This window comes from Solanum lycopersicum, chromosome 2 (assembly GCF_036512215.1).
Source record: "Solanum lycopersicum chromosome 2, SLM_r2.1".
Taxonomy (NCBI): Eukaryota; Viridiplantae; Streptophyta; class Magnoliopsida; order Solanales; family Solanaceae; genus Solanum; species Solanum lycopersicum.
This window is the reverse complement of record NC_090801.1, coordinates 65,092,915-65,119,504: the sequence shown is the minus strand read 5'-3', so window position 1 is coordinate 65,119,504 and position 26,590 is coordinate 65,092,915. Positions and strand designations below refer to the sequence as shown.

Here is a 26,590-nt window from a genome sequence, read left to right as displayed (position 1 = left end):
CTTCTACTCTCTATAAAATAGAATAAAATTAAAAAAATTGATGTAATATAATTAGAGAACCACAAAACTAAACTACTTTCAACTTCATCCTTAAATATAAACAAATTGTAACAATCTCTTAACTTAAGTATAAAACAAAACTAACACACTTTTACTACTCTAAAACCTTCATTAAAGACACATTTATTGAGAAAGTAGGCTTTTAACCTCTAAATTAGCTATTGAAAAGCAGTATTAATTTAACTTTTATGCGATAATTGTGTCAAAAAAATAATGTAGCTATTTAATAGCAGTGTTTAATTAACTTTTGTGCAACAATCATGTCAAAAAATACATAGTTATTTAAAAGGTGAAAGTACAGATTGAAAATGTTGAGGAGGAAATGAAGAGAAAATTGGAAAAAAGTACTTCAACTGAAGAGTCGAAAGAGGAAATTTCACTATTGGATAATTACAAGGAACTCGGATTTATAAAAAATTTAGGTGAACTAGGGGATACTTGTTATGAAAATGATGGTATGAATTTTAATTTTATGTTTTTTGACATTTCTCCTAAAGATAAAGAGAAGTTAATTAAAATTACTCATTCAGGTGTATTGTGCGTGCAAAATCTTTATCCTCTAAACAAGTAAAACACCAAAAAAAAGAAGAAGTAAACTCTCACATTGTAAAGTAAATCAAGGTGAAAAAATGGTATGTATTTTTTGTTTACACTTTATCATCTTGGCATTACAAGATTCAATACCAATTACCATGTCTTGGTTTCCCTAGAGCAAATTTAGTGACACGTTTGAAGAAAATTTGAACTATTTTTAATATAGTGGGAAATAAATCACCTTGTTGATAGTGTGTGATTATGTGTTGAGTCATGCATGCAAGCATATAATTCAAAAATACTAAGTTGCTTCCCTCACTATTTGTACACTCAAGTCACCACTCAATTGAAGCACAAAACAATCTTTTCTTTTTCTTATGTTGCTTTGCTTTTTCCCTTTTTTTGTTCTACTCTCTGTAATATAAAATAAAATAAAAATTGACATAATGTTAATAGAGAATCACAAAACAGAATTACTTTCAACTTTATTGTCAAATATAAAAAAAAAAAACTAAAACAACCTCTTAAATTGTATGTAAAGTATAAAACAAAACTGAAAAACTTTTAGTACTCTAAATCTTCGTTGAAGACACATTTATTAAACATGTAAGATTTAACCTCGAGCTATTTAAAGCCATTGTTTAATTAACTTTTGTGTAACAATCGTGTAAAAACAAACAATTTAGCTATTTCAAAGCAGTGTTTAATTAACTTTTGTGCAACAAACGTGTCAAAAAAATGTAGCTATTCCAAAGCACTATTTGATTAACTTTTGTGCAATAATCGTGTAAAAATTATATAGTTATTTAAAAGGAATAGGAAATTCCACTATAAAATATAAAAAATTACGATGAACTCAAATTTATAAATGATTTGAGCAAACTACGTGATACTAGTTGTGAAAATGTTGTTATGAATTTAGTTTTATGTTTTTTGACATTTTTCCAGAAGATGCGGAGAAGTTAATTGAAGTCACTTTTCCAGGTGTATTGTGTCTGCAGAATCTTTAACCTTTAAGTTAGCAAAACACCAAAAAATAAAAAAATAAACTTTCACATTGTAAAGTTAATCCAGGTAAAAAAAAGTTGTTGATATTTTTGTTTGCATTTTATCATTTTGGTGTTACAAGATTCAATACCAATTACCATGTGTTGGTTCCCTTCAAGTAAATTTAATGTCCTATTTGAAAAAAAAGAATTGAACTATTTTTAGCATAGTGGGAAAAAAAATATCTTATTAATAGTGTGTCATTATGTGTTGAGTCATGCATGTAGGCACACAATCAAAAATACTAAGTTGTTTTTCTCGCTATGTATACACTCACTTCACCACTCAATTGAAGCACAAAAGAATCTATTTTTTTTCTTTCTTCGTTTAGTTTTCTCTCTTTTTTCTTCTACTCTCTATGAAATAAAATTTTAAAAAAAAATCAAAGTAATGTTAATAAAGAACCACAAACTTGAACTACTTTTAACTTCACTCAAATATAATTAAACTATAATTATCTCTTAATTTGTATGTTAAATATATAACAAAATTGACACACTTTTAGTACTCTAAAATCTTCATTCAAGACACATTTATTGAGCATGTAGAATTTTAACCTCTATATTAGCTATTTAAAAGCAGTATTACATTAACTTTTGTGCAGTAATTGTGTCAACAAAATAATGTAGCTACTTTATAGAAAAGTCTAAATTAGATATTTAAAAGCAGTATTAAATTAACTTTTGTTCAATAATTGTGTCAAAATAATAATGTACCTATTTATAAAAAGTATTTAATTAACTGTTGTGCAATAATAGTGTCAAAATTATATAGTTATTTGAAAGGTGAAAGTAGAGATTGAAAATGTTGAAGAGGAAATAAAGAGAGAATATAAAAAATACATCTAATGGGAAATCGGAAGAGGAGATTCCGCTATTCGATATACAGAATTACGAGAAATTCAAATTTATAAAGAATTTGAGTGAACTAGGAGTATTAGTTATGAAAATCTTGGTATGGATTTTAATTTTCTGCTTTTTTGACTTTTATCCCGAAGATGAATAGAGGTTAATTGAAATCACTCTTTCTAGAGTATTTTGCGTGCAAAATCTTTAATCCCTAAATTAGCAAAACACAAAAAATAAAAAATAAACTTTCATATTGTAAAGTTAATCAAGGTGAAAAAGTGGTTTGCATTTTTTGTTTGTATTTTATTATCTTGGCATTACAAGATTCAATACCATTTACCATGTGTTAGTTTCCCTTCAAGCAAATTTAATGACCTATTTAGAAAAAAAAAAGATATGAATTATTTTTAATATAGTGAGGAAAAAAACATCTTGTTAATACTGTTTGATTATGTGCTAAGTCTGCATGTCGGCATACAATCCAAAAATACGAAGTAGTACCTCACTATGTATACACTCATTTCACCAATCAATTGAAGCACAAAACAATCTCTCTTTTTTTTTCTTCCTTTGTTTTGATTTCTCCCTTTTATTTCTACTCTCTATGAAATAAAATTAAAAAAAATCAACGTAATATTGTAAAGAAACATAAACTTGAACTGCTTTCAACTTCATTCTCAAATATAAATAAATTATGATTATCTCTTAATTTGTATGTTAAATATAAAACACAATTGACACACACTTTTAGTACTCTAAAACCTTCATCCAAGACACATTATTTATTGAGCATGTAGGCTTTTAACCTATATATTAGCTATTTAAAAGTAGTATTTTATAACTTTTGTGCAATAATTGTGTTAAAAAAATAATGTAGCTATTTAATAACAAAATTTAATTAATCTTGCAACAATCGTGCCAAAAATAGTTATTAAAAAGGTGAAAGTAGAGATTGAAATGTTAAGGAGAAAAAGAAGAGAAAATTGAAAAAAAAAATACTTTAGTTAGAAACTCCATAGAAAAAATTTTGATATTGGATGTAACGAATTACGAGAAACTCAAATTTATAAATGATTTGGGCGAACTAGGGGATACTAGTTATGAAAATGCTGGTATGAATTTTAATTTTATGTTTTCTTTTAACTTTTTTCTTGAAGATGAAGAGAAGTTAATTGAAATCACTCTTTTAGGTACATTGTAGGTGCATAATTTTTAACCTCAAAATCAATATCACTAAAAAATAAAAAAGCAAACTTTCACATGGTAAAGTTCATTCAATAGAAAAAAAATGGTTCGTATTTTTTGTTTGCATTTAATCATGTCGATGTTACAAGATTCTATACCAATTACCATGTGTTTGGTTTCCCTTCAAACAAAATTTAATGACCAATTTGAAAAAAATATTGAACTATTTTTAATATAGTGGGAAAAAAATTATCTTGTTAAAAGTGTGTGATTATACGTTGCACACATATGATCCAAAAATACTAAGTTGTTTCCCTCACTATTTATACACTCGCTTCACCACACAATTGAAATAAAAAACAATCATTTCTTTTTCTTCCTTTGCACTGTTTTCTCTCTTTTTTTCTTCTACTAACTATAAAATAAAATAAAAAAGATTGATCTAATGTTAATAAAGAATCACAAAACTTAACTACTTTCAACTTCATCCTTAAATAAAAATAAAGTATAATAATCTTACTAACTTGTATGTCAAGTATAAAACAAAACCGAAACACACACTATTAGTACTCTAAAACCTTCATTCAAGACACATCTATTGAGCATGTAGGCTTTAAACCTCTAAATTAGATATTTAAAAGCATTATAACTTTTGTGCAATAATTGTGTCAAAAAAATAATGTACCTATTTATAGACACTGTTTAATTAATTTTTGTACAACAATCGTTTAAAAATATACACTTAATTAACAGGTGAAAGTAGAGATTGAAAATGTCAAGGAGGAAATAAAGAGACAATAAAAAAAGTATATCAGATGGAAACTCGAAAGATGAAAATCCTCTATTTATATAAAGAATTACGAGGAACTCGAATTTATAAACGATTTGAGTGAACTAGGAGATACTATTCATGACAATGTTGATATGAATTTTAATCTTATGTTTTTTGACTTTTCTCCTGAAGATGATGAGAAGTTAATTGAAATCACTCTTTCGAGTGTATTGTGCTTGCAGGATCTTTAACTCTAAATAGCAAAACACCAAAACATAAAATAAAAAGCAAACTTTCATATTGTAAAGTTAATAGTGGTTGGCATTTTTTTGTTTTGCATTTTATCATCATGGCATTACAAGATTCAATACCAATTACCATGTGTTGGTTCTTCTTCGGGCATATTTAATGAGAAAAAGTGGTTTGGCATTTTATCATCTCGGCTTTACAAGATTCAATACCAATTACCATGTGTTGGTTCTTCTTTAGGCATATTTAATGATCTATTTAAAAAAAAAGAATTGCGCTATTTTTAATATAATGAAAAAAAATCATCTTGTTAATAGTATGTTATTATGTGCTGAGTCATGCATGCCAGCATTCAAGACACATTTATTGAGCATGTAGAATTTAATCCACTAAATTAGATATTTAAAAGAAATATTAAATTAACTTTTGTGCAATAATTGTGTCAAAAATATAATGTGCCTATTTATAAACATGGTTTATTTAACTTTTGTGCAATAACCGTGTCAAAAATATATAGTTATTTAAAAGGTGAAAGTAGAGATTGAAAATGTTGAGGAAATAAAGAGAAAATTGAAAAAAGTACATTAAATGGAAACTTGAAAGAGGAAATTCCTCTATTCAATATAAAGAATCACGAGGAACTCGAATTTATAAACAATTTGGGTGAAATAGGGGATACTAGTTATGAAAATGTTGGTATGTTTAATTTTATGTTTTTTGACTTTTCTCCTAAAGATGAAGAGATGTTAATCGAAATCACTCTTTCAGGTGTATTGTGTGTGCATAATCTTGAACTCCTAAATTAAAAAAACACCAAAAAATAAAAGGCAAATTTTCATATTGTAAAGTTAATCAAGGTGAAAAAGTGGTTGGTAGTTTTGGTTTGCATTTTATCATCTTGGGTTACAAGATTCAATATCAATTATCATGTTTTGGTTACCCTACAAGCAAATTTAATGGCATGTTTGAAAAAAAAATTGAATTATTTTCAATAAAGTAGGAAATAAACCACCTTGTTAATAGTGTGTGATTAAGTATTGACTCATGCACGCGGGTATATAATCCAAAAATACTAAGTTGCTTCTTTGACTATTTATACACACTTCACCACTCAATTGAAGCACAAAAAATCTTTTATTTGTTCTTTCTTTTTTTCTTCTACTCTCTATAAAATAAAATAAAAAAGATTGATTTAATGTTAATAGAGAACCACAAAACTTAACTATTTTGAATTTCATCCTCAAATATAAATAAACTGTAATAATCTCTCCACTTGTATGTAGAGTATAAAACAAAACTGACATACTTTTAGTACTCTAAAAGATTCGTTGAAGAAACATTTATTAAGCTTGTAAGATTTTAACCTCAAGCTATTTAAACCAGTGTTTAATTAGCTTTAGTGCAACAATCGTGTTAAAAAAATAATGTAGCTATTTCAAAGTAGTGTTTAATTAATATTTGTGCAAACGTTGTGTCAACAAAAATAATGTAGTTATTATAAAGTAGTATTTAATTAACTTTTGTGCAACAATCGTGTCAAAACTGATATAGTAATTTAATAGGTGAAAGTAGAAATTGAAAATGACGAGAAGGAAAAAAAGAGAAAATTGGAAAAAACATACTTTAGTCAGAAACTCGAAAGAGGAAATTACACTATAAGATATAAAGAATTACGAGTAACTCAGATTTGTAAACCATTTGTGCGGATTAGGGGATGCTAGTTATGAAAATGGTGGTATGAATTGTAATTTTATGTTTTTTGAATTTTTCTTGAAGTTGAAGAGAAGTTAATTGAAATCACTCTTTCAAGTGTATTGTGCGTGCAAAATCTTTAACCTTTAAATTAGCAAAACACCAAAAAATAAAAATCAAACTTTCATATTTTAAAGTTAATCCAAGTGAAAAAAAGTGGTTGGTATTTTTCGTTTACCTTTTATCATCAAGGTATTACAAGAATCAATACCAATTACGATGTGTTGGTTTCCTTTAAACAAATTTAATGACCGATTTGAAAAAAAAAATTGAACTATTTCTAATAGAGTGAGGAAAAAAATACTTTGCTAATACTATGTGATTGTGTGTAGAGTCATGCATGCACGCATATAATCCAAAAATATTAAGTTGCTTCCCTCACTATTTATATGCTCACTTCACCACTCAATTGAAGCACAAAACAATCTTCTTTTTTTCTTCCTTTTCTTTGTTTTCTCCCTTTTTTCTTGTACTATCTATAAAATAAAATAAAAATATTGACGTAATGTTAATAGATAACCACAAAATTAAACTACTTCTAACTTCATCCTTAAATATAAACAAACTGTGATAATCTCTTAATTTGTACTTAAGTATAAATAAAAGTGAAACACATTAACATTCATCCAAGACACGTTTATTGAGCATGTATGCTTTTAACCTCTAAATTAGCTATTTAAAAGCAATATTGAATTAACTTTTGTGCAATAAATTGTGTCAAAAAAACAATGTAGTTATTTAAGACGGTGTTTAATTAACTTTTGTGCAATAATTGTATTGAAAAATATATAGTTTTTCAAAAGGTGAAAGTAGTGATTGAAAATATTTAGTAGGAAATGAAGAGAAAATTGAAAAAAAAGCACTTCATTTAGAAACTCGAAAGAAAAATTTCGCTATTTGATATAAAGAATTATGAGGAACCCCAGATTTATAAACAATTTGGGTGAACTAGGGAATATTAGTTATGAAAATGTTGGTACGAATTTCAATTTTATGTTTTTTGACTTTTATCCTGGAGATGAAGAGGTGTATTGTGCGTGTAAAATCTTTAACCTTTTATTAAAGATAACACCAACAAATAAATAACAATCTTTCATATTATAAAGTTAATCAAGGTGAAAGCAATCTTTCATATTGTAAAGTTAATCAAGGTGAAAAAGTGGTTGACATTTTTTGTTATCATTTTATCATCTTGGCATTACAAGATTCAATACCAATTACCATGTGTTGATTCTTCTTCTGGCATATTTAATGACATGTTTGAAAAAAAAATTGAACTATATAATGGGAAATAATAGTGTGTGATTATGCGTTGAGTCATGCATATGCATGCAGACATAATTGAAAAAATACTAAGTTGCTTTCCGCATTATTTATACACTAACTTCACCACTCAAATTTAGCACAAACAATCTTTTCTTTTTTCTTCCTACTCTTTGCTTTCTCACTTTTTTCTTCTACTCTCTATAAAAATAAAAATAATAAAGATTGACCTAATGTTAAAACAGAACCACAATATTGAACTACTTTCAACTTTATTCTCAAATATAAATAAAATGTAATAATCTCTAAACTTGTATGTTAAGTATAAAATAAAACTGGCACACTTTTAGTACTCTAAAACATTCGTTGTAAACACATGTATTAAGCATGTAAGATTTTAACCTCGGGCTATTTAAACTAGTGTTTAAAAACTTTTGTATAACAATCGTGTAAAAAAAACAATATAGCTATTTCAAAGTAGTGTTGATTAACGTTTGTGCAACAATCGTGTCAAAAAAAGTAATGTAGCTATTTCAAAGTAGTGTTAATTAACTTTTGTGCAACACTGTCAAAACTTATACAGTTATTTAAAGGTGAAAGTAGAAATTAAAAATGTTGAGGAGGAAAAAAAGGAGAAAATTGAAGAAAAAAAAATATTTTAATCAGAAACTCAAAAGAGCAAATTCCACTATAAGATATAAAGAATTACAGGGAACACGGATTTATAAACGATTTGAGAGAACTACTTGTTATGAAAAATGTTGGTATGAATTTTAATTTTATTTTTTTTGATTTCTTCACAGAAGATGAAAAGAAGTTAATTGAAATCACTCTTTCAAGTGTATTGTGCATGCAGAATCTTTAACCTCTCAATTAGCAAAACACCAACAAATTAAAAGCAAACTTTCACATTGTAAAGTTAACCTAGGTAAAAGAAAGTGGTTGGTATTTTTCGCTAGCATTTTATCATCTTGGTGTTACAAGATTCAATTCCAATTACCTTGTGTTGGTTTCCCTTCAACCAAATTTAATGACCTATTTGAAGAAAAAAATTGAACTATTTTTAATTGTGAGGAAAAGAACACCTTGTTAATAGTGTGTGATTATGTGTTGAGTCATGCATGCACGCATATAATCCAAACATACTAATTTGCTTTCTTCACTATTTATACACTCACTTTACGACTCAATTGAAGCACAAAATAATTTTTTTTTTGCTTTGTTTTTTCCCTTTTTTCTTCTACCGTATAAAATACAATAAGAAAGATTGACGTAATGTTAATAGAGAACCACATAACTAAACTACTTTCAACTTCATCCTCAAATATAAACAAACTGTAATTATTTCGTAACTTATATATTAAGTATAAAACAAAATTGACACACACTTTTAGTACTTTAAAAACTTCGTTCAAGACACAATTATTGAGTCTGTGTGCTTTTAACCTCTAAATTAGCTATTTAATAGCAGTATTATATTAATTTTTGTGCAATAATTGTGTCAGTAAAATAATGTAGCTATTTATAAACAGTCTTTAATAAACTTTTGTGCAAACAATTGTGTCAAAAAATATGTAGTTATTTAAAGGTGAAAGTAGTGATAGAAAATGTTGAGGAAGAAATGAAGAGAAAATTGAAAAAAAGTACTTCAGCTGGAAACTCGAAAGAGAAGTTTTGCTATTGGATATAAAGAATTACGAGAACTTTTGATTTATAAACAATTTGGGTGAAATAGGAGATACTAGTTATGAAAATATTTGTATGAATTTTGATTTTATGTTTTTTGACTTTTATCCTGGAAATAAAGAGAAGTTAATTGAAATCACTCTTTCAAGTGTATTGTGCGTGCAAAATTTTTAATCTTTAATTTAGCAAAATACAAACAAATAAAAAGCAAACTTCCACATTGTAAAGTTAATCCAGATGAAAAAGTGGTTGGTATTATTTGTTTGCATTTTATCATCTTGGCATTATAAGATTCAATACCAATTACCATGTGTTAGTTTCCCTACAAGCAAATTTAATGACCTGTTTGCAATACAATGGGGGAAAAACCACCTTGTTAATAGTGTGACTATGAGTTGAGTCATGCATTCAGGCATATAATCCAAAAGTACTAAGTTGCTTCCTTCACTATTTTAACATAAAACCTTCAGTGAAGACACATTTATTGTACATGTAGGATTTAAAACTCTAAATTGGCTATTTAAAACCAGTGTTTGATCAACTTTTGTGAAACAATCGTGTCAAAAAAAATAAATAAAGAAGCTATTTAAAAGTAGTGTTTAATTAACTTTTGTGCAACAATTGTGTCAAAAAATTTTATGTAGCAATTCAAAATTTGTGTTTAATTGATTAGTAGTGTCAAAAAATGTATTATTTATTCTTAAATGGTGCGTAATGCGCACACCAACAATGTCGAAAAAATTACACAATTATCTAAAAACACACGGCCGACTCAATAAGATTGGGCCATGCCAAATCTTGAAGAGGGGGCACTAGTATTTTTATAAAAAAAAAATTTTAGAAAAAATCATCATATATACTCTTAATTAAACTCTACTTTTCTAGCCTTTTTAGATGCAAGGTTATTAATTAATATTTTATAATCAAATTGTTTTAGTAATTCTTTTTCAATTGATAATATAGTTAATTCATTCAATATTTCTTGAGACATTGGTGATCATAGATAAGATTTTATCAATTTTAGTTTCGAAAAGCTTATTTCGGCGGAGGCAACATTTACTGAAATTGTTAACATTATTTTATATGAAATACTTTTAATTTTATTATTTGTTAAAAATCTATGAAGGACTCCTTTTTGAAATTTATTTAATTCTTCTAAGTTCTCTTTTTCTCTTTTTGTCAAATCGAAATCATATTTTCTAGTTGACATATTTAAATTGAATAATTCTAATAAGAACTAAAACAAGTATATATACTTATGAACTAAAAATATTAATAACAACATATTTTCAAGAAAAAATACAAAATGAAGTTAGAATTATAAAAACCTGACTCGTGAATTTGATAAGTTGATAAAATAATATCAAAATAGTGAGATTTTGAAGAAGACATCCAAAAGAAAATTTTGTTCTTTTTGTAACTTGTAAGCAACAGTAAAACAAAAAAAAATTATAGGAGAGAAATATTGTAATAAAATAGAGAACTAAAAATATGAGTACAAGGAAAATAATAATATAGGGTCAAACTTTTAGGAGATAAATAAGAAACACAATTTCCACTCAAGGAAATTATTCCCAAAAAAATGTTTCATTCCATTAAAAAAGTGGGAAAAGTCGAAAACTAACAATCTTTTTTTAAAAAAATTTGTTTCTACTTCTTACATGTTTTTTTTTAAAAAAAATAAAATTAAAATAAAAGTACAGATACATTGTTTTATTAATATAAGTATTTTAAACAAAATAAATGGGGCCCCATACTAAGTGATGACTTTAGTGGCCCAGTGGTTAAGACGATCCTGTTTTAACCATGCTTAATTAACTTTTGTGCACCAACAATGTAAAAAGAAGGTCTTTTGTCCTTTATACTCTTAGGGGTTATATGTTAAATACTATGAGCTATTTTTTTATGACAACGGAAACCCGTAGCCGCTGCCCTTTGGATGCGCACAAGGTAAACCCCGCTTCTATGCAATAGCTCGCAAACCACATAGGAGAGGTAACCCGCACCAGGCAAGCCTGGTGCGATGAGCTCGACTCAGAAGGCAAATCCAGCGAAACTTGCTTTCGCTGGCAAGGAGTTTCGAACGTGAGACCTCCAACATGAATTTTCCAAGCTCAAACCACTGGGCCACCCCGAAGGATAAATACTATGAGCTATTTTCCAATTTGGTAAACTAAAATGACCTTTTTATACTTTTCGAAAGAATGACCTCTTCTGAAAGCATCAGCTGGCAAATGTGGAGGTCCAGATGCAAACACAGATATGAAGATGTCAATATGAATCATACATGGAAGTTCTAGCACATAAATCCCTTTATGAAATGTGAACTGATGTGCATAATCATGAATCATGGCTTCATGAAAGTGGCTTATGGAATATCTTTTTGGTAAACGTATCTGAAGAACTTATTTTATATATTGATACGCTTTTTATTTGTATCTACACTTCCATATCATGATACCATATCGCAGTGGACAAACGGAGTTGGTATATAGATCTTTTTATTTTCATTGGATAATATTATAAAATGTGCTTCCCTCAAAGTGATTGTAAGTCTACCTCCACTTAATCACCTTCAATCATTATATTATCATATTTAAAGAGGGTGCATTTGGTGGTCTAATACATGGTCACAACTTCTCTATATATGCTACTTGCAAGTTGCAACCATGTCAAATGTAATAGTTTCTTAGCTTTCTAATCATGCATGAACAAATACATATTTATCTTAATGTCAGCATTTCTACGACAAGGGAATGGTGACATATCAACCCTTTTTTCTTATGAAAAGGAAAACCCGCAGTCGCTAGCCTTTGGGTGCACTTCTCTCTGCTCCTATGCAATAGTTCACAAACCACATGGGAGAGATAACCCACTAGGCAAGTCTAGTGTAATGAGCTCAACCCAGAAGGCAAACCCCTTGTTTTCGCTAGCAAGGGGTTTTGAACGTGAGGCCCTCCTATATGGAAGTCTCAAGCTCAAACCATTGGGCCACCTCGAAGGGTAAATATTCACATATCAAACTTTAAACAGTTAACACAGTGTACACAAATTCAAAAGAAAGTTGAAACACGTACACAGTTTTTTAGTAGTCCCTCTATCTCTTTTGTAGCATTCAGTAACTCCAGAGTGGTCAGTGAACAGGGCTTATGTTACACATTATAGGCAGCCTGTACACAGAAGAAATAGGTTACCTCTTATATGAGAAATTGGGCAGGATGTATCTGCGTATCTAATTATGATGCTCAACCACTCAAGGTTGTCCTACTAGAAACTATTCAACATCACTTAATGCAATTGAGATAGGTAACGGAAGCATTCTTGACACAAGCACTATTAGCCTCTAATACTCTGTAACCATCACTTTTCTGATTTCCTAAAACCTATTACTTTTCCGAGCTGATTTATTACAAAAAACAAAGAGATACGTACATGTTCTTTCTTCTTTGCTTCTCTGACTGCCGTCTCTCCTAAATCCTGTGTCCGGACTATATGTAGTTTCTTTGTTGGAAGAAACTTTGCAACGCCAATTAAAATTTGTGTAACTAACCATGGTGGAACTATGCTATCTGCAATCTGTATGACAAACCAGTCATCACTCTATCAAAATCAGAGGCATCAGTAAGAATTGAGAAGCATTTCCAGAGGTATACTTTGCACAGAGGAGCAAGAAGAACAGTACCGTTCCAAGCATCAGGTTGCTTCTGGTGCACCTTCAAAGCTATTGCTCCACCCATGGATTCCTCAAATAGGAAGCTTGGTAGATTACAGAACTCTGGCTTTTCTGCAACCAACTATTATCTATCAATTTTTTCTCCAGTAGAGTGTCAAGAAGAATAAGAAAATGCAATATTCAATAACAAGTCATCATGTTTGAGATTTCGGGCCTGACGTTAGTCAGAATACCAACATTTACACAGAGAACTGGCAACTTGATTTACATACGATAATATTTTACATTTTTATCTAATGCAGGACACAGATATTTCCAGCATGAAACATGGATATATTATATTTACTATATCACTCTGCAGTCGACGGATAAAGATTCAACGAGGGTAATTACAACCAGGAGGATTAAATAAGGTCAGTCATACCCTATGCTTCACAAGATCGCGGACATTACTTAATTAGGTCACTCAGATGACAAACATTAACTGGCGCTCATTTTGCCATTCATAAAAGTCTCTTTTCCAAAAGAAAGATCATATTATTTTACTTGTAGGTTAACCCCCGAAAATCTCTACTTGCTATAAATGGACAGAAAGCTTCCCCTATCACTTTTTGTTCATTTTAAAGTTATATGCTTCACTAGTAAGTAGTAACATTAGATTATAAAACCTAAAAGTTGATAACAGGTACCTTAATATCCGATTCGGGACAAATTTCTCTTGCCAACAATACAGTTTTGACTATACCCTTATACTCTGTTCCCGTCAGAGTACGACTAAGAAAATGAGCTGTGGGAGTGTTTGTTTGGCATATAATGAAGAGGACAGACTTGACTAATATTCTAAGAAACTCTTAATATAAATTAGCTAGTTAGTTTCATACAGTTCTGCCACAAGTATTTGTTGGTCAGAATTTGGTACTTCTTTTGATCTGTAAGCCTTAAGAATTTCATAAATGAACAGTACTAAGATGGCGCTTCACATTTACAGAAGGGTCCAAAAGTAGCATCAGACTACACAAATTCAGCAGAAGACAAAAGCTAACAGCGATACTCGGGTTTAACACACGGTCGAAGGCTCAAAGCCCCTTTATAAGTCAGATCTAAAGCATCTTCATTTGACCATTAGTATCAGCTGCTCTAGAGGAAAACAAGGAAAGATATACATGCAGGCATATAATCCAAAAGCACTAAGTCGCTCCCCTCACTATATATACACTCACTTCACCACTCAATTGAAGTACAAAACAATCTTTTCTTTGTCTTCCTTTGCTTTGTTTTCTCCATTTTTTTCTTCTACTCTCTATAAAATAAAATAAAAGAGACTGACGTCATATCACTAAGAAGAATCCATTTAATGATGAAGACGACGAAGAAGGTTATCCAATTGAGTCATACCTTCAACTTTCAAGTAATGCTCAATGACATCTTCAACCAGCTTGTCAAAACCAGTATGTAACCATGAAGACCTTCTGAAAGCCCAAAAAGACTCCATTGCAACGACTCCACAACCAAAAGATGCTAATTTCCATGCAATGCCTACAGATAAGGATAGTTATTACAAATTTTGTTACAAAAAGATAACTTGTCTGAGACTTCAAATGCCTTTGTAACAAGCAAACCTTCTTGCTTTAACTGATAATATGTAATAAATTTTGGAGCTTATAATCTTATGAACCAAGCATTTCACCTTCCCATATGAGTGCGAAACTGTCTCATAATCAAAATAGAATGCTGATAGCTAAATAAGGAAACTAAAATCCCAATTCAATTCTTCTTATGTAATCCTGTCATTCCTATGCTGAATTTCAGTTTACTTAAACTGTTCAACCAATACGAGATTCTCGCATTAGCTCCATCTATTTTGTTTCTATTTATTCTATGAGCTCATTTTGAAAAGGAAAAGTAGGAAGAAGTCATAACTTGCTACACTACAAAGTATAAAACAAGCTAAAAAATTTGACGGTTTAGCAAGGAAAATTAGGCAATAAAGCATTAACACGTTTCCAACAACATTCGAAAAAAGGAAAGAAGAGCATAAGCTTTATCTCCGCCATCTTCAGTCCAACATGTGGCACCTGATGCATAGATGGAAGAAAAAATCACTAAGAAAAAGCAGAAAAGATAACTAAGAAACACGTTACTTCCATGTAGGGTATCACGCCCATTTTGGCTCATTCCTCCATTACAGTAAACGACAGAGGTAGAATATGCAGTCTCAACTGGCAATGCTTCCAAAAGCTATAACAAGCTTACGGTAGAAGGTACATTCGCAAAAATGACGTACATAAAGTGTGAATTCACTTTGGACCACTGTTAGAAGTTCAAGGGCATTTCAGCACTGATCATTCCCTTTTCTGTCAATTAGTGGTCAATACATTAATGGCACATTTTCTCAAAATTCAGGCAAAAACTTATTTATGGATTTAACAAACCAAAAAACCCATCAGCAAAATTGGCTTTTCCATCTACATAAGATCGGATAGCTATTAATTCTGCTCATCAATCATCATTCAGTTCCTGAAAAGGTGAAAGGATACCTGGTACACATATTCTCGTAACATAAGTTGGAGATTTATGTACGTCATCATTCCATTCTTGAAAAGGTGAAATAAGGTATGTTGATTGTATATTCTTGTAAAGTAAGCATTGATTTGGTTAAAATTGTTTGATGTAGTTTTATGTACATTATCTTTGTGAACGTACCTTTCACTGTAAGCTTGTTCTGTTGTCTTCGTATAAGTTAAGATTTGTATACATAAAATCTCCAACTGCACACTTGTTAAATCTACCAACTGGTTATAAGAGGCAGTGTGTTTAAAATGGCTGAAATCACTTCCCTTCAAACAGAAATTCCTTTTTGTTTACTTATATATCTTTAAGTGTTGAAAATATTCTCTGCACACGATTTTTCACCAGAAGAATGGAAATGACTTCAGTCACTTATTAGTGGAAGTAATTTTCCTTTACAAATATCCTAAATCTTACTCCACGTCTCTTACTTCAATGAATGGTTTTTTTTCTATATCAACCTTCAATATTCAAATTTATGTCGAAACACTATTCCCATGTCGGATCTTATACACTTTGCAAAATTACCATATATCACCAAACTCTATATTCAATCATAGAGTAGAAAATGATTCAAACAAATTATATTTTAGGGTAAAACATCCATGACATAGAACTCCATATCAAAACGCATCCTAAAGGTAACACATTACACAAATTTGCAGTCTATTGAGTAAGAACCAACAACCACAATCTAAGTATAATCCCACAAGTGGGTCTAGGGAGGAGTGTGGTGCATATGCATCCTTACCCTAACCTTGAGAAAATAAAGAGGTTGTTTCCAGTTATTGATCAAGAACCACACTACATAAACATACATTCATACTTGGCCTCTGCGGGCAAGTTCGAGAGTGCATAGTGTCCATTGCAACTAAACACTCCAACTCGTCCCTATTGTGTCTTGTGGACACCCGACACGATGTGACACACAGATTTAAAGGTTTCTAGATGATTATTTTGTCATCAGAGTATTAAACCGACACAGTGGAGACAAGTTTTTAGGAGTCAACTTTATGTATTCTTTCTTTCATTTATTTTGAGCTTCCTCTAGCTTCCAACTACCATTTGTTTGTTTCCTTAGTTGCCTTTTCTAGATCATCAACCACATTGTCCTCCCCACAACTACTCATAATAATAATGACATGAACGGCGAACAACTCAACATTGACGAAGAGTACATGATTCTCAGTGTTATCCCGGGAAGCAGAAGCGTAAACCCTAAATGCCCATCTAAGGAATCGGAGCACCTAATACTTTTACAAGTTAAGGTATATCAGCAATGAGAAAGGAAGATGAAGAAATTATACCTTTAAATTGAAAGCTGAATATCTCTACAGCACACGCCTGCCTTCCACATTGTCCATATCTGCATCTAATTTCTTCTCAATGAAAAAAAATCCACCTTATGTTTCCCCCAAAATATCAGAATTCAGATGTACCAAATTGACAATTGTGATTAGCGAAGGACATACCTCGGGTTTTCCGTTCAATTTCTAAACTCATAACGAATCACTTCCTTCGCCAATTCTAATTTTGGTATTTTGAATTAATCAAACTTAATAACTATTTATTATAATTAAAAAAAAAGAAAATTGTATATAATAGCAAACTAATAACCTAAATTAAATGGAATAGCTAGGGTTTGATTTAATTGTGTTCCATAGCAAACATTAGCTAAAATTTGTCAGCGTCTCTCTCCCAAAAATCCCACTCGCCGCTCTCCATTCTCGCTCGCCTCTCTCGCTTTATACACAGAAGTGTATAATTCTGTTTCTGTTTTGTATAAAGCGAGAGAAAATTGTATATACACATGCAAAAATGTATATTTTCGTGTTATACACTTAATTATACAATTTACAAACATTTTACTTCAACATTGTAGAGAAAAAGGCCAACGAATTATACAATTGCAGTGAAATATAATTTTCTCTAGCTTTATACAATAGAAGTGTATGTATTGTGTTTCTGTTTTTGTATAAAGCGAGAAAAACATATATCTTCTTGATATACACTTATAATTATGCAATATACATACATTTTAATTCGATTCAACTGTATGCAAAACAAATTATACAATTGCAGCGAAATAGGCCAACGAATTATACAATTTAGGCCAGCGAATTATACAATTGTATATGTATAGCAAATTATACAATTTTATGTTTGCTTTGGGGCGCAATTATGCAAAGTTTGTTTTAGTATACAAATATAAATTTTTTATTTACTATATGTGAAAATTGTCCTTAAAAAAATTACATGCTTCCGAATTTTAGTACTCACACACACAACTAGAGTAGTAAAAAGATATGGCCAACTCTAGGGTTGCTTGTTATCGCATTAAAATTGTAATTCGCTTTTAAAAAAATAAAAATTTCATTTAAGAAAAAAAAAATTTACTCACATTTGATAATGGAATGAGAAACAAATGACGTGTTCCATTTTTCTTAATAAAAAATTATCAATTATTATTTACGGTTAGTTTGATAGAATATTTCAGAAAATTGCTAAATAATTTATTATTATTAATAATAATAATAATGATACTAGTTAAGCTAATATTATTACGTTATATACTGTTAGTTTGATATATTAGAAATAGAAGTCTTACATATATTTATATATAATCACCCTAGCTCCACACTCTACTTTATAGTTATGTCTTTAATTAATTTAATGTACGTGAGTGAGTGATACTTGTACTCTTTTATTATTAATAAAATATAAAAGTTCATGTTAGTAGTAATGCATTCTTTAATATATAATAGAATGTATATAATTAATTCATAGAAAATATATATATATATTAAACAAAGTTAATTTATGCATTGTTTTTTTCTAATTCACTTTCTCAAACAATAATAACTATATCTTAGCTCCAATTAAGTTAATATCAACTCTAATCTTCACTGGTAAGTAAAACAAATGGATTAATGTTATTCCAAAAAAAAGATATGAATCAATATTTATTTATTTACTAATGAACGTTTCGTTTAATTTTATATGACACTATTTAATTTGATATGATATTTAAGATAAAAATAACACTTTATTAAAATTTTGATCTAATTATTTTTTTTGGATACTTGTATAATTATAAATTATGTCATTAAACGTAATAAAGAAATTTTATATTAAATTATTTTTATTTAGTCAAAATGTCATTTATTTTATGAAGACTAAAAAAGAAAAGTGACACGGAGGGAGTGGTTTTTCCCATTATTTAATAGGGTCAGATTTCTTATGTTTCCTTCAACAGTTCTCCATTTCCCATCAGCTCCTACCACCGTTCTCCCCGCCGATTGAATAGTTTTCCGGCCGGTTAATTTGTGACGATGAATTATCCCAATAATCTTGCGTCTCGAACTTTTTTTCCCGAATCTCGTCGAGAAAATTGGGTTACTCAGCGTCGCTTCAGGTGATTTTGCTTTCACTTTCTCAGCTCTTTTTTTTATTTGTAGCTAGATTGTTAAATGGTTAGCATTCTGATTTTTCATTTGTGTAACAGTGATGAGGTGATGGATTCAAAAGCCAGAACAGAGGTATTTTTATGGAAAGATTTAAAGTTACAATACAAATGACGGTGTGATGAATTGGTTAACTAATTTATGTTTAATATTTGATGTTCATTTTAACAGGATGTTATAAGTGCAATACTGTCAGCATCAGCATCTCCTCCTTTCTTTAATGGTTCACCGCCTAGCCGACCGATGAATCCATTGATTCATGATGTTCGCTTTGTAAATTATGGAAAACAATTCAACGGTTCATCATCATCATCATCAACAACAACGTCAATCAGTGCATCTACTTCCGTTTCATGTGCAAAGCCAAAATCACTTGGACAAAACACTCAAGCACCACCACCTAGAATTGAGGGCTTTGATTCCTCAAAACTCTCACCAATATGAATGTTTGACTGCAAAATATGTCCTATTAGAAATAAAGTTTTCCAAAGTAAAAGAAGAAGACAAAAAACGAAGAGTTGTACATTACTTAGCAATCTAAGGAGTTCTCTTTCTTTCTTGTTTTTGGTTTTTAATGTAAGGGGTTGATGTAAGTGTTTTGTTGTGCTTATTATCTTCTGTAAATGTAATCAAGTGGGTTTTCACCACTTTTGACTATTTGAAAAATATATAATATTGTGCAGTTTCTTCTCCACCCATCTGTATACGGTTTTCGTGTGCATCTTCATTTCGCACAGATCTCCAGGTTGTAAATATTATCGCTTTCATGGCACTGATGAATATCTTGATTAAGTTTTATTTGCTCAATTAGCATATAAGTTTTAGTTTGTGATTTAGGTTCCTTTTCTTCGAATTATCAATGAAGAAGGTTCTCTTCGAAATTTTTTTCCTTTTTTTTTTTCCTAAATCAATGAAGAAGAGGGAGACATTAGTTAGGGTTCTTAATGTTTCAACGAGATTTGTCAGTTTCATTGTGAAAAAAAATAATTAAAATTTTGTAATTAATTTTCCAACAATCACAATTACAACTTCATGATTAATTTCACATTAGCACTGACATTGCACACTAAGGCTATTTCAGAAAAATAAAATTTTGAAAAACTAATATCATGTAAATAAAGAACCACCAAATTGAACTATATATTTTCAATAAAAACAAACTAGAATTATTTATAGCTTGTATGTTTTAAGTATAAAACAAAATTAGCACATACTCTAGAACCTTCACTGGTGCCACGTTTGTATGCATGCATAAGCTACCTCTAAACTAACCAAAAAAATAAAAAGGCAAAGTTTCGTAAAGTTCATTCAAGCGCAAAAAAAAAAAAAAAAAGTGGTCAATTATTTTTGGAGACTTCTTTACCATTTCTCCTCTTGACGTTACAAAATACCGGGCTAGTTTTCCTTTTCAGCAAATGATTAATAACCTTTTTATCTTTTTTAAAAAATATATTATTTTTCTTCCTCTAATGAATAAATTATCTAATATATTTAAGATTAAATTATGTATACTAATATTGTAAATTTAATACATAATCCATCTCGTAAATTTGTTGGGATTTTCATTTTAGATAATTGATGAAGTAGGCTTTATGCTAATTAGATTTCGAAATTTTGAAATTTCTTTTTACGTATTTTAATTTATCTGTCGGATAGTTAAGTTAATTACATAAAATGATCTTCTTTATAAATTAATTGTATCAACTCAAAGTAAAAAAATTTATCTAAAAATCTACAACTTATAAAAGCGAATGGATATAATCATAGAAAATGACTCTATATTATGTACTAAACTTAACCGTTGAACAGAAGAATGAAAATACAAGCAAAGAAAATTCTAAAATTGAAATTAGTGTGTGGAATTAAATTATTTATTAAATATGGAAATGTTCAATTACAACAACTGATCAGGTTACTTACTAGCTAATCCCATATTGATTCTGTTATAGTTATTATGAAGTTAAATTATCTTCATGTTTAGTAGTATACTATACTTTTTTTAATAGTTACATATGTAAACAAATTTAATAGTGTATGTGCTGAGTGATGCATGTTGGCATATAATCTAAAAACGCTAAAGTTACTTCCCTCACTATATTTCCTTTGTTTCCTCCATTTTTTTCTCCTTTCCTCTATTGGTCTTGGTCTTATTGTTTTTCTATTAATTTTATTCTCTTTTTTGTATGTGATGTACAATTTAAAAGTTTCTTTATCTAAGATATTACCGTGCCAAAATAATTTTATAGTTATATTTTTTTTAAAGAAAAAATAACTAACATTTGTGCATCAACAATGTCAAAAATTATGTAGTTCTTCAAAAGGTATGCATAATTAATTTCTATGCACCAACGTGAAAAAAAATTGTGTAGTTACCTAATTAATAAAGTGTTTAATTAATTTTTGTGCACGAAATATCTTGGTTAAGTTTTATTTGCTCAATTAACATACAAGTTTAGCTTTGTGATTTAGGTTCGTTTTCTCCAATATCTGTGAAGAAGGTCAAGTTTTATTTGCGAACTAACATTTAGGTTTCTCTTCAAGATCCCCCCCCCCCCCCCGCCCCCTCTTCCCTCTTTTAATATAAACCAATAAAAAAGGGAGTCATAAGTTTTATTACTCTTTGAACCTTTATTGATGTCACATGTTTATGTATGTTGAAGCTTCATCCTCTAACTAGCAAAAACCTCAAAAAATAAAAAGTAAACTTTGCAAAGTTCATCTAGATGCAAAAAAATGTGATCGTTATTTTTTAGAGACTTCTTTGTCGTTTCTCTTCTTGGCATTGTAATTCTTTCTTCCCGGCAATTAGTTAATGACCTTCTTATCCTTTTTGAAAGAAAAAGTGAATTATATTTCTAGAAAAAATGATTAAGTTTATCTAATATTTAAGATTTAAATTATATATACTAAAATTGTATAAAACACAATTAATGTTTCATTATTTACAACACACATAACTAACTCTACAGAAACCAAAATTGCACATTAATACTAACATTGAACACTAACAATTTATCTTCTTGTATATTTGAGAGAATAAAACCAAAAAAATTGACCTTGTGCCCAAAAAAAAACTATCAAAAATCGAAGTGCTTATTCTCAATACAAAAAAAATTTATAATTATCTCTAACTTAAATATTAAGTACAAAATAAATTAACACATACTTTTATAACTCTTGAATTTTCATTGATTGCTACATGTTTATGCAGAAACTTTAATCTATAACTAGAAAATAAAAAATAAAAATTTTCACATTGTAAAGTTAATTCAAGTGTATAAAATGGGTTCAGTATTTTTAGGATTTCTTAACAGTTTCTTATCTTAACGTTATAAGATATAATACATGTTTATTTTCTTTCCAGCAATGTAGTCACAATTACAACTTTAATATTTACAATACACATATAATTCTACATTAACACTATGTTGCACATTATTATCAATTTATCTCCTTGTATAGTTGGGAGAAATAAAACCAAAAAATGATGGCATCATGCCAAAAAGAGAACTACTGAATTGAACTATTTATTTCAATACAAACAAATTATAATTATCTTTAACTTAAATTTAAGTCTAAAAATAAATTGATACATACTTATATAACTCTTCAACCTACATTGACGCAACATGCATAAGCTTCAACTTCTAACTGGCAAACACTAAAAAATAAAAAAGCAAACTTTCACATTGTAAAATTCATACAAGCGCAAAAAATGTGATCGATTATTTCTGGAGACTTTTTGGCAGTTTCTTATCTTGGTGTTACAAGATACAATATTACATGCTTGTTTTTCTTTCCGGCAATTAATTAATGAGCTTTTTCTCCTTGTTTAAGCCAAAAAAAAGAAAGTATTTTTCTTCAAAAAATGATTAAATTATCTAATATATTTAAGATTTAATTATATATACTAATAATTGTAATTTTAATACATAATATATCTCTTAAATTTGTTTGAAATTTTTATTTAGATAGTTGATGATGTAGGCTTTATTTAAATTAAACACCTCAACTTCAATAAAATGTTTAAAATAGGCATTTTTAAAATTTTGGAAAAAAAATATTGTGTGCTTTAATTTACTGTTAAATAGTTATGTTAATGACATAAAATATATCATTTTAACAAAAATTATATACATTAATCTCAAGTTAAAAATGTTGTTTAATCATTAATAACAATATATATTATTTAAGAAAGTGACATAATTTATGTGATTAACTTTACTTACTTACTAAATTAAAAGAATGAGAACACCTGGAAAAAATTTACAATTTAAATCAAAAGCATGTAACTAAACACAAATCAGGTTACTAGCTAGCTAGCTAGCTCCATATTAATTCTATCAAAAATTAAGAAGCTAAATTCTATGTTGAGGCGCTTGGGAATGAAATCGAAACGACCTAAGAGAATATATATATATATATATATATATATATATATATATATAATTTTTCAACAGTCCAATTAAAACTTCATTATTTGCAACACAAAAATAATTTCACATTAATTTCGACATTGCAGAATAACACTAATACTGCACATTATCTATTTATCTCCTAGTATTTTATTAAAGAAATAAGATAAAATAAAATGACATCATGCCAAAAAAAAACAATCACATTGAACTATTTATTCTCAATACAAACAAACTGTAATAATATCTAACTTTATATGTCAAGTATGAAACAAAATTAACATATACTTTAATAATTCTTGAACTTCCATTAATGCTATCATGCAGAAGTTCCAATCTCTAACTAGCAAAACAAAAAAATAGGATGTGAATTTTCACATTGTATAGTTCATTCAAATGTAAAAAATATGATCAGTATTTCTTTGAGACCTCTTGACAGTTTCTTATCTTGACGTTACAAGATACAATACTACATATTTTTTTTAGCAATTAATTAATGACCTTTTTATTCTTGTTTGAGGAAAAAAATATTTTCTTCAAAAAATGAATATTATCTAATATATTTTAAAAAAATTAAATTATATATACCAATAATTGTAAATTTAATACTGAATTCTTAAATTTGTTGGAATTTTTCATTTAGATAATTGATGAAGTAAGGCTTCGTTCCCTCAACTTCAATAAAGTTTTCAAATGCGATCCACATTTTCTCTCAAGACCTCCTGACAATTTCTTATATTGATGTTACAAGATACAATATTAAATGCTTGTGTTTTTTTTCCAGTAATTGATTAATGACCTTTTAATTTTTATTTTTTTTTCAACAAGTGATTAATGACCTTTTAATCTTTGTTTGAGGCAAAAATATATTTTTCAGCAAGTGATTAATGACCTTTTAATGCATAATATTTCTTAAATTTGTTGGAATTTTCCGTTTAGATAGGCTTTGTTCCCTCAACTTCAATAGTGTTCAAACTAGACAATTTTGAATTTTTTTTAAAAAAAAACAGTTGTGTGCTTCAATTTATCTATTGAATTGTTAAATAATTAATAACATATATTATATTTTTCAAAAAAATTATATATAACACATAAATAATTCTACGTTAACACTGAAATGGCATATTATCAACTTATAAAAATGTATCGTTAGAGAGAAATAAAATTTTAAAAAAATAACGTTATGTCAAAAGAGAACTATCAAATTGAACTATTTATTCTCAATAAAAATAAATTGTAATTATTTCTAACTGAAATATTAAGTATAAAAATAAATTAACACATACTTTTATAACTCTTGAACCTTTATTGATGCCACATGTTTATGCATGTAGAAGCTTCAACCTCTAACTAGCAAAACAACAAAAAATAAAACGCAAACTTTCACATTGTTTCAAAAAATATGTCAGTATTTTTTGGAGACCTCTTGCCAGTTTCTTATCTTGGCGTTACAAGATACAAAACTACTTGCTTGTTATTTTTCAGCAATTATTTAATGACCTTTTTATTCTTATTTGAGGAAAAATTATTTTTCATTAAAAAATAATTAAATAATTAAATTTAATATATTTAATATTCATATCATATATACTAATAATTGTAAATTATACTACCTGCTTGTTATTTTTCATGTTTAATGACCTTTTTATTCTTGTTTGAGGAAAAAATTATTTTTCATAAAAAAATGATTAAATAAATAAATTTAATATATTTAATATTCAAATTAAATATACTAATAGTTGTAAATTTAATACATAAAATGCCTTAAATTTGTTGGAATTTTTCGTTTAGATAATTGATGAAGTAGGCTTTGTTCGCTCAGCTTCAATAAAGTCTTCAACTTGGGCAATTTTGAATTTTTTTAAAAACAAAATATTGTGTGCTTTAATTTATCTATTGCGTTGTTAAATTAATAACATAAAATATATTAATTTTAAAAAAAGTTATACAACACACATGAATAATTCTAAATTAACACTAACATTACACATTGTCAGTTTGCCTCCTTTTACTGTTTGAGAGAAATAAAATAAAAAAATTGATTATTCTCAATACAAACAAATAGTAATTACCTCTTAAGTGTTTCATATAAAATAAAATTAACACGCACTTTTATAACTCTTGAACCTTCATTGATTTCATATGTTTATTATGCATGTAGAAGCTTTAACCTCTCACTAGCAAGACTTCAAAAAAATAAAAGCAAACTTTTACATTGTAAAATTTATTCGAATAAAAAATATGCGATCGTTATTTTTTAAAAAATTCTTAACAGTTTCTTATCTTAACGTTCCAAGATACAATATCACGTATTTATATTATATCCAACAATTGATTAATGACCTTTTTTATCCTAGTTTGAGGGGGGAAAGTTATTTTTCTTCAAATAATATTAGATTGTAAATTTAATACATAATTTGGGATATTTTCGTTTAGATAATTGATAAAGTATGTTTCATACCCTCAACTTCAATAAAGTGTTCAAATTAGACAATTTTGGAATTTTTTTTTAAAAAAAAATTGTGTGCTTTAACTTATCTATTGAACAGCTAAGTAAACAATATAAAATATAACATTTTAATAAAAATCATATACACTAAACTCAAGTAAAAATGTCTAAAGGTTTAGTTTAATTGTTAAAATGAATATATATAATTAAAGTGAATGATACATTTATGCGATCAACTTTACTGCTTAGCAAATTAAAAGAATGAAAACACAGGGGCAAAAAAGTCTATTCATATTATGTGATTAGCTTTACTACTTAGCAAATTAAAAGAAGGATAACAAAAAGGGAAAAAATAAGCAATTAATATCAAAAGCATGTAAGAAAAACGGTCAGGTTACTAGCTAATTCCATATTAATTCTATCAAGGAAAATAGAGCTAAGTTCTTGAATGATTTAAGTATAAAACAAAATTAAAATATACTTTAGTAATTCTTGAACCTTCATTGATGCCCCATGTTTATGTATGCAAGCAACTTCAATCTCTAACTAGCAAAATATCAAAAAATAAAAAAGCAAATTTTCACAATATGAAATTAATTCAAGTGCCAAAAAACGTGGTTGGTAT

The 26,590-nt window shown here is 28.4% G+C and overlaps 2 protein-coding genes across 4 annotated transcripts; one reads left to right on the top strand and one right to left on the bottom strand.

Annotated features, from left to right (window-relative positions):
• Positions 1-6,557: 6,557 nt before the first annotated feature.
• Positions 6,558-17,178, bottom strand: LOC104645732 (caffeoylshikimate esterase). Of its 3 annotated transcripts, none has more exons than XR_739819.4 (7): positions 17,110-17,178; positions 16,945-17,016; positions 14,465-14,605; positions 13,050-13,180; positions 12,829-12,972; positions 12,474-12,566; positions 6,558-6,923 (listed from the first exon to the last, which is right to left on the bottom strand). XR_739819.4 is itself a non-coding variant. In XM_010318031.4 (6 exons), the coding sequence occupies exons 1-6, from the start codon at positions 17,138-17,140 to the stop codon at positions 12,549-12,551; spliced, it is 537 nt and encodes a 178-aa protein (XP_010316333.1). In that variant the 5' UTR covers positions 17,141-17,178; the 3' UTR covers positions 6,558-12,548. The 3 variants fall into 3 exon arrangements, 1 of the variants encoding a protein (XP_010316333.1); XR_003245564.1 differs by having other exon boundaries at positions 12,829-12,965; positions 13,079-13,180; XM_010318031.4 differs by having other exon boundaries at positions 6,558-12,566.
• Positions 17,179-18,762: 1,584 nt separating this feature from the next.
• Positions 18,763-22,289, top strand: LOC104645733 (uncharacterized). Its single transcript, XM_010318033.4, has 3 exons — positions 18,763-19,052; positions 19,143-19,176; positions 19,273-22,289. Exons 1-3 carry the CDS (start codon positions 18,970-18,972, stop codon positions 19,543-19,545), a joined length of 390 nt encoding a protein of 129 aa, XP_010316335.1. The 5' UTR covers positions 18,763-18,969; the 3' UTR covers positions 19,546-22,289.
• Positions 22,290-26,590: the final 4,301 nt, after the last annotated feature.

Coding starts and splice junctions, on each gene's coding strand:
- LOC104645732 (XM_010318031.4), bottom strand. CDS start 17,140: ATGAGTTTAGAAATTGAACGGAAAACCCGAG. Junction 17,017..17,109: donor AATTGAACGGAAAACCCGAG/GTATGTCCTTCG, acceptor TTCATTGAGAAG/AAATTAGATGCAGATATGGA. Junction 12,973..13,049: donor TTCTTGCTCCTCTGTGCAAA/GTATACCTCTGG, acceptor TTTGTCATACAG/ATTGCAGATAGCATAGTTCC.
- LOC104645733 (XM_010318033.4), top strand. CDS start 18,970: ATGAATTATCCCAATAATCTTGCGTCTCGAACTTTTTTTCCCGAATCT. Junction 19,053..19,142: donor GTTACTCAGCGTCGCTTCAG/GTGATTTTGCTT, acceptor TTTGTGTAACAG/TGATGAGGTGATGGATTCAA. Junction 19,177..19,272: donor ATTCAAAAGCCAGAACAGAG/GTATTTTTATGG, acceptor TCATTTTAACAG/GATGTTATAAGTGCAATACT.